Below are 8,955 nucleotides of genomic sequence, written 5' to 3'. Positions count from 1 at the left end.
GTTGAAGAAGTCAAATATAAAGACAATGAATATTCTCTGTAGTTGTAACATCACTTGTCCATGTGTACTCAGAGATCGAAGACAGTGGTGTGCTGGACAGAATGACAAATAATCTACAATTTGGTGGTGGATCAGTGACATTAAGGGGCTGTTTATTCTTTAAAAAGAGTTTTCCCATTTACTGATACCCTACACGCACACGCGTGCACGCAAACTTCCAAAGCATGTTTTGAGTATGAAGAAAACCCAAGTAGCTTCTGAATGCAATGCTTTCAAAGTCCCAGTGGCCATTTTAACATATTAACAGCCCCTATACAGTATGTGAAATTAGGGGCAAGTGGGGCTGTGTTGAACCAATGTGTTAAACCAGATTAACCCAGTGAAGCTGACCTGTGTAAAGTCCAATGTATGAGATGGACGAGGAACAGCTACATGTTAAATCAGCTACATGTTAAAACCCCATTAGAAGGTCCATGCAAGAAGCTAGTCCACCATCACTGTCAGCGGCCTTGTTTACGCCTGGCTGGAGAAATCGGTAACACTTTAGAATACAGCCCGCAACTTAAAGGCTAAGTAAAGTACAGGGTAACAAAATTTATGGAATAAGGGGGTTATAAAGAGGGACCTAAAAAGAACTTATATCAAACTTATTTTTGTAACTACTGGGTACATAGTCTGTTGTTACAGGGTATGTATGACCTATGAGAAATAATAATTTCAATTGAATTTCAATTTAGGATAACTTAATGTTAATTCCCTCCTACTTACATTTAATTACAGGGCCGTGGGTGAGGAATTTAGGACATAAATTTAAATTAAATTTAAATTATTATTCCTCATAGGTCATACATACCCTGTAACAACAGAATAGATACCAAAATATACCAAAATAGGTATGGTAAAAATTCTTTATAAGTCCCCCTTTATTACCCCCTTATTCCATAAATTCAGATTTTATTACCCTGTACTTACCCTGAAAGTTCAGATTTTGTTACCCTGTACTTACCCTGTAAGTTGCGGGCTGTATTCTAAAGCGAGAAATCACACGATAGGTTAACACTGTCACGTAATAGAAAGACACAAGTATTTGGGGCATGTGATAAGAGCCTAGCGTCTTCTCTACGGCCGTAGCTCTTTGAACATAACACAAAAAACAATGTCCAGAAAAACTACGATTGTCCTGTAATGACTGTGTTTACATTCACAGTAATATTTCAAACCGGCTCAAGTGTTAGTCTGGATCTGGTGTTTACATGGAAGCATCAGTAATCAGTTTTTAATTGACTTCTATATGGAGACTAATGTGATACACTGAATATTTGAATATTGCAACTAAAAAAAGTGAATCCTTAATGTGTTTGTAAATGCAATGGATCAGACAGACCCAGTTTTAATAATTCAAAGCATTAGTTTTATGGACATTCTTTTTTGGGGACAATTTCTGCCACTTGATGAAAATGGGCAATCCATGTGCGAACAAGGCCGAAGAGACCTACAGTATGGTGCCATGTGACGTAGGCTAAGCAATGGATGTGTATCATAATAAATGTTTTCATCAATAAAAAGTGACGTGTTTCATTAAACTGTGTCAGCCTTTCTTCACACAGAAATAGTTTTGTCATTTCAGTGCACTTTTACTTTAAACATACTGTAGTTGAGAAGTGACTGATAATTGCAGACATGACATGGGAAAAAAGCATTTTATTTCTATGCCATTGCCAATTCAGACAATACTTCACAATGGACTTATTATAGTTATAATGTTATAATGTGCATATTAACCTATGGAAAATGTAACTGCTAAGGTTGGGTAATATGGTTGAAATCAATATCACAATAATGATAAGGATTTTTTTTAAATAGCAATATTTTAATTTAGATATGGTTAGGTGTGTGTGAAACAAAACTGAACTTTTCAAATAATATTCCTACCATACTTTATTTTTAAAGTCGTTTTTAAATAAAATGTGCTTGTTCTCATCAGTTTAAACAGCAGAATTGTGTCACAATTTCCCCAAATCACTAGATCATCGCCATATGATTCCAATGAAAGACCAAGCCTAGTAAGTACACAATATTACTGTGTACTATGATTTTCATAATTTTCAACTACACTAATCATCATCATCTCTAAAATTGAGTATGGGCTCTGTCTGTCTGTCTGCGATTCCCACATTGTGAGATTTGTGATGATTTTGGTCAGTAATTGATGTCACTGATGATAGCACAATGTCTATGACATCATCAGTGATGTCACTCGAACACTCGATGTCATTAGTGATGGTCACTCGAGCAATTGTGATGTCACTGATCATGCCAGTGTCTATGACATCATCAGTTAATGTGCACTCTACTTTTCTCCCACTACTGATCACTCACTGATGTCATCAGTGATGCGACGTTGAGCAATTGTGCCCTGCGCATGCCAATAGAGCAGGTGAGCCCGCGCAGTGGGCGAGCCTAGGTATACATGTAGGTATAGTATAATATAGTATACTTCCATTACTTTAGCACAGACTACTTACTACATTGGACATTGTAAAGACAGCAGGTGATGGTGTAAAACTGGTAATCTTTAAAGCTCTTCAGTCTCCATATTACACTGTAATTAGGATGTTGTTTTTTATGAATAGTTCACCCAAAAGTAAAGATTCTGTCATCATCACTATCATGCCATTTGAAGGTGAAGTTTGTCCATATAACACAGTGAGGTTGCCAGCACAACTCCATAGCAAAACAACTGAAGTCAGTGGGGACCAGTTCTTCAGAGTTCCAAAAATACCTATATTATATTTACACCATCATTTAGTGATAATCTGAACTACAGCTGATTGGTTTGCAACAAATAATGGGTGTGTAGGTCTTTCTATTCACAGTGTGATTGCTTGGCTGTTTGTTTTTTGGAACTCTAATGAACTTCTCCCCATTGACTTCAGTTGTTTTGGAGAAGGCTGTTATGGAGCTGTGCTGGCATCCTCCCTGTGTGTTATATGGACTAACACATTTCACCGGTTTCATTTGGCGTGAGGGGGAGGAGTTGACAGGATTAACCTCCGTGTGTGTTATGTGGACTAACACATTTCACCGGTTTCATTTGGCGTGAGGGGGAGGAGTTGACAGGATTAACCTCCCTGTGTGTTATATGGACTAACACGTTTCACCGGTTTCATTTGGCGTGACGGGGAGGAGTTGACAGGATTAACCTCCCTGTGTGTTATATGGACTAACACATTTCACCGGTTTCATTTGGCGTGAGGGGGAGGAGTTGACAGGATTAACCTCCCTGTGTGTTATATGGACTAACACATTTCACCGGTTTCATTTGGCGTGAGGGGGAGGAGTTGACAGGATTAACCTCCCTGTGTGTTATATGGACTAACACATTTCACCGGTTTCATTTGGCGTGACGGGGAGGAGTTGACAGGATTAACCTCCCTGTGTGTTATATGGACTAACACATTTCACCGGTTTCATTTGGCGTGACGGGGAGGAGTTGACAGAATTTTCATTTTTGGGTGAACTACTGTATTCCTTTAATATACAGTTTACATGAATTACATTGTAAAGAGTCACCCTAATTTACTATTTCCCTGACCACCTCCGGAGGTGGTTTGGCCGATCAGATTGCAATCCATCTTCAATGCGTTTTGGGGGTGTTAACACCTGGCATTTCAAGTGCTAAAACACAATCTGATTGCAATCTGATCACAGAAAACACATGTTAATACAGGTGTAAATGGCATCATAGATAGACAGCTCTTCAGTCTCCATATTACACTGTACACTGTAATTATTTAGGAAGTGCTTTATTCATTAGCAACATGGGTCACATACATACACATTTCACCAGAGAGGTCAGATGTCAGCGGCACTGGGCTCCAGCAGGTGGCGCTCCAGTGTTCCAACCTGTTCCAGATACAGTACAGCCTGCTGCACCCAGAGATGCTCACACAAGTCATTTTTTGTAAATCCAAGTCAAGTCTCAAGTCTTTGGTCACAAGTCCAAGTCAAGCCTCAAGTCTCATATGGATGAGCGTTCTATCATCTGTTGCATGCCATCCGGTCTGCTTAGAACACTGCATAGATAAAACGGAAGGAATTCAAAGCATGTAGTATTATCATAATTAATGTATGTATTAGCATACAGTATCAGAAATGATTAGTTGACATTATTATTAGTAGACATTTCTTTCATGTTAATGGACCCCCAAAACATGGACTAAAGATTGTTCACGAGTCCAAAATCTCGTGAAGTCTTTTGAGGAGGAGTCTTGAGTCAAGTCTCAAGTCTTTTGAGGAGGAGTCTCGAGTCAAGTCTCAAGTCACTGTGTATCAATTTAAGTGTGACTCGAGTCCAAGTCCAAGTCCCTATCTCTGGCTGCACCATCTGGCCATCCCGCCTCATGTGTCCTCTTCCAGTCTCAGCTTCCTGGAAAGATAAGTGTCCGCTCATGCAACCAATAGGAAGCGGCGTGCGGTCAGAGCGCTCGACCTTTGACCTCGGCCACATCTCGGTTCAGCCCCTCCCCCACTGCCCGCAGCTCCTCCCTCTGACGCACCAGCTGGCCCCGGGCATCCTGCAGACGCTCGTTCAGCTCCAGGTACCGCCGGCTTTGCTGGAACCGCAGCTCCACCTCGCTGTCTGGGGGAACCCTGCCCAAGTCTGAGGGGACATACACACCTTTATATTAGACTGTGTGATCCTCCAGGCTTTCACTGACCTGAGGCCTGTACCACGAAGCAAGATTTGTGGCTTAGCGAGGTAACTTCAAGTTTAACCCTGGGTTTGCCATGCTACGACGCTAGTTCACTTCTTACCAAGATAGATCTCCATGGCAACTTATGCTGCACGGCTAACCTGCACGGGAGCAGGGTAAGTTCAGAGGATAAGATCAAAACCCAAGAAACACCCACCTTCTGACCAATCAACTCTCTGGAAACAGCGAGTCGCCATTCATATTCACCTTATGTAGACCCGCCAACTTGACCCAGTTGTGTTATGACTTCCTGTTCAAAACACCATCTGTTTTACTGGTCACTAGTACTGTACTGTCACAGGAAGTGTAAACACAATAGGAAGTAACTGGCTGACCCCTGTGTTGGAACCACTGACATATATATAGTGGACAAACGGAGCTCATTGACTTTGACACAGCAAAATGAAGCTCACTTCCGGATATTGTTTGATTTCGTTTGATTGGTTGAATGAATTAATTTAATGCTACACGGAAGTACGAGGGGAGGGGGCGGCTGCCCCTAGCGGCTGCCGGGGGAGTTTCCGAATTTGCCCTGTCTCGCTTATCGCCGTAATGCATTATGGGTAGTCAGCTACTGTGGCTAATGTTAGCGGCTAACGCTACTTACTTTACATTGCAGTAAAACGGCACTGAATGACCAAATTGATTTAACTTTTAACCATTTCGAGTAGCACAGTTTCCATACGGACCCCCAGCATTGGTTAGTTGTTTATAACGTGACTATATTTATAACGTTATAACGTACTCCGGTTTCTGGGCTGAATCCAATGGTCTGAATGGTCTGAATACAGAGAAGGCTTAAGGCTTTATCTAACGGTATAGATAACGTTAAATGGTCCGCCATGTTATGGACGTTAGATGTATGGTATCTATATAGTTACGTGTGTCTACTAACATTATTAAAATATCATAAAGTAACGCTATTTTCTGATAATTTGCTCAACTATTACTTGCTACTTGATGCCTTGCGGCACATTGCTGCCTCTACCGGTCGGAAGTATTACTGTTCTTATTATCCGATGTTTGTCGTCAATTTTCCTCGAAATGGGGCTATAATTTGGAAAACGGAGCGCGTGAGAGCAGGAAAAAGACTTGAAATTCTTTTTTCAGACCATAAGCTCATTTGGAAAGTGTTTATTTAAGACATAGACCGAGAGAGAAGTTGGCTTGTTTCCCATAGAGTTGAATGGATGTTCCCGGGAGTGCTACACAAGCTGCGCCCCCCACTGGCCATTTGAGAGAATGCAATTTCCGCATCGGCCTCAAAAAGAGAGGGGCTGTGTTGGGGACTGGTTGGAACATAAGGTGAATAGGATCCCGATATGAAAACGTAGATTGCATTCAAATGATAATCACAGAAGGTTTGTGTTGAATTAAGCACTGAAGCCTTGCACTTGTACATAATTAAATTAAGCCTACTTACCACGTTGGAATGTTTATTCATTTTATTTGCTCACAAGTAGTAGGCTACGTTTGACCCCGCCGATTGCAGCTGAACGGTGCGTGGACAAACGTCGCTAAATCACCGATGTAAAAAGGTTACCATAAAGGTCTTCAAAGCGCACCAAGGTGATGTGTGCACAACGGAGCTGAGTCTAGCAAATCTACAGTAGGTACATTTCAGACTTGAAAGCGGTGTCCTGTCTTGTCTGAGGTGAAATGCCATTGAACTACAGTTATATGATACAATGTTTCATGTCCTCTTTAAGTGTGAGCGTGCAGAGTGAGTCACCCTGGGCAGTGTGGTGCAGCAGGCTGAAGGCTGGGTCGCTGGGCGAGGCTCGGTTAATGTCCTCCAGGATCTGCTGCACGCTGGGCGGGTCCGGCCGGCTGGGCAGCACCGCACGCTTCTTACCCTTACCGCCCAAATTCATCCTGCCCTGCCCTCTGCATCTGCAACACATTCAGAGGGTTACATTTAATAGTTAAACAAAAAACACCTGGTGAAATATCAGGCCAAATCAACATGGAAATACAAAAGCAACTGCAAACATAATGTAATATCAAGAATGTAGATCAGAATGTGGGCTTGTTTTTCTTTGCAGAAAAAAGCTACACCTGAAGGCCTCAGGCTAGATTAACCTCTTGAAAATAGTTTGAGAACTCTTTCCTAAATAAAACCACTGAGCTTATTCCTAGTACAGAAGAAACTAGTGGCCCTCTGATATGAGCCAGGAGCAACTCCAAGTCTCCCTGGACTACTGATACTTTGCATCTTCCTATCATCCTTGGAACCTCTCAGTTCTTCTTCTTCTAATGGCTTTCCAGCAGACTGGATGCCTTGCAGCACATTGCTGCCTCTCATAGTTAGATGGTATCGCTCTAGACCTGGTTCTTCTTCTTTCAAGTTTCCTGTGTTTGTCACTGATGTCACAATGTATGAGTGATGTCATCAGTGATGTCATCAGTCATAATGCACTGATGACATCAGTGATAATATCACAATATCTATGTGAGTGTGGGAGTCTAGCGCCACCTGTGGGCGCATCACTGATGGCATCACTCGAACCATTGTGAAGGTCTAAAATATGTAAAATATCGCGTGTTCCGGGAAATGTAGCTGAAGTATTTGGGTTTAAAAGTTTTACAATACAAATGGTTCCAGTGGCATACATGTAGATAGCCTACAAATGTTGTAGGCCTAGTAAGCATGCTTAAATCAGTGTTGCAGTTATGAGGGGGTCCTTGGAAAATGTTCTCCCCATGTTAAATGTCTCATATTAACATTAATGGTTGTCAACATACTTATCCAATTTGACATCAAGCTCGTAGCGCTCATTGTATTAGCACATGGCTTAAGATCTCTAACTAATCAGTAGGAACCGCTCTTTAATTCGGCATACAACCAATACATCAAACTCTATTTATTTCAATAACATTTCAACTTTTACAATAGGTTCGGCTCTTATTCCTACAGTCTTCCTCCACCAGCAAAATACCATGAGGCGGCAATAGCAAACAGTGGAAGCCAGTTACACATAGTACAATTATTAAGTGCAACTTATCAAACCATTATAATGGTTCGTAAAAGGGCTCGAATTATGTTCTTCCAGGTACTTGTGTGTGCCGATAAGCAGTCCTTCATTTATCTGCTACATTTTTGAATGGAGTTTTGTGGAAAGTAGTTCTCTCCACACAGGATGGAATGAGTAGCCATAAACTTGCTTGTTTCTGCTTACCGGTTTTCTGTTGTCTTGCTGGCAAAGCTGTGAGGGGATTGGATGTTATTTTCCAAGTTAATTCAGACTATTAGATCGCACGATATCTTCTAAAGAATGGAGAAATTATCCTGGTTGGCAACAACACGGAGCTGTCAGAGACGTGACACGTCACCACGTCTGCAGCAGCGCGTGTATCACGTGATGGGAACTTCTTCACGAAAAGAAAAGGAAACGTTTACTATGTTGTAACGGAGCCTACAGCACAATAATTTCACACGTGATACTTGTACTACGGAGTGACAATAAAAATCTTGAATCTTGAATCTTTCACTGTTGTGGGAAAAATTAGTCTTCTCGTCTTGCCTTCAATACTCTTTGACATGACTCGGTGATAATTTGCTGCCCTCTAGTGGTTTTGTTCAGACTCACCAAGAAGAAAACATTTTTACAACAGGAAGATGTTAGTTACCCTTGACAATTTGGTGGTTTTGCACTAGTCTCCATCTGGGTATCAGTAGAATATTATGAAATAATTAAATAAATAAATAACAATACCACCTGCCAAATAACACAGGTCAGCTGTGGCTGGAAAGTTTGTCTAACTGGCCTTTGATGATGATGATGATGATGATAATGATGACGATGATGATGATGACAATGGTGATTATTTAGTTATTCTTTTTACCCTAAAAAAGACTGAACTTAAAGAATACATACTGAGAAAACAAACTGTCAAAATCTTTAATTTCTCCTTGAGTAAATCAAACGTGAAATCTCATGGAAACTTGATTCTCATAGTCTGACTCTGCTACACTACCAGAACTGATGCTTCAACTAACCAAAACAATGGCATTTATAAATTCAAGATAAATAAAGAAAACATATCTAATAATACTTAAAAAGGCAGATGAAACACATTCTGATTCCAACGCAGTGAAACAAAAGCAAAACAAAAAATTCTGAATTAAGAATGATACACAATTTGATAGAAACTCACACCCTGGAGGAATTATAATATTGCATAAGACAATGCACCA

General features: G+C 40.8%; 1 protein-coding gene across 1 annotated transcript; it reads right to left on the bottom strand.

Moving 5' to 3' along the window:
• Nucleotides 1-3,813: 3,813 nt before the first annotated feature.
• Nucleotides 3,814-8,065, bottom strand: cUnh19orf25 (chromosome Un C19orf25 homolog). The gene is made up of 3 exons (XM_083648222.1): nucleotides 7,937-8,065; nucleotides 6,490-6,650; nucleotides 3,814-4,663 (listed from the first exon to the last, which is right to left on the bottom strand). Exons 2-3 carry the CDS (start codon nucleotides 6,629-6,631, stop codon nucleotides 4,479-4,481), a joined length of 327 nt encoding a protein of 108 aa, XP_083504348.1. The 5' UTR covers nucleotides 6,632-6,650; nucleotides 7,937-8,065; the 3' UTR covers nucleotides 3,814-4,478.
• Between the last annotated feature and the right edge of the window lie 890 nt (nucleotides 8,066-8,955).

This window comes from Poromitra crassiceps, assembly GCF_964638095.1.
Source record: "Poromitra crassiceps genome assembly, chromosome: 12".
NCBI lineage: Eukaryota > Metazoa > Chordata > Actinopteri > Beryciformes > Melamphaidae > Poromitra > Poromitra crassiceps.
The sequence above is the reverse complement of the archived record's forward strand: the minus strand, read 5'-3'. Positions and strand labels throughout refer to the sequence as shown.

What these genes read in the sequence shown, in the direction of transcription:
- cUnh19orf25 (XM_083648222.1), bottom strand. Translation starts at nt 6,631, where the DNA reads ATGAATTTGGGCGGTAAGGGTAAGAAGCGTGCGGTGCTGCCCAGCCGG. An exon ending in GCTGCACCACACTGCCCAGG is followed by an intron (nt 4,664 to 6,489) that starts GTGACTCACTCT and finishes ATGTCCCCTCAG; the next exon opens with ACTTGGGCAGGGTTCCCCCA.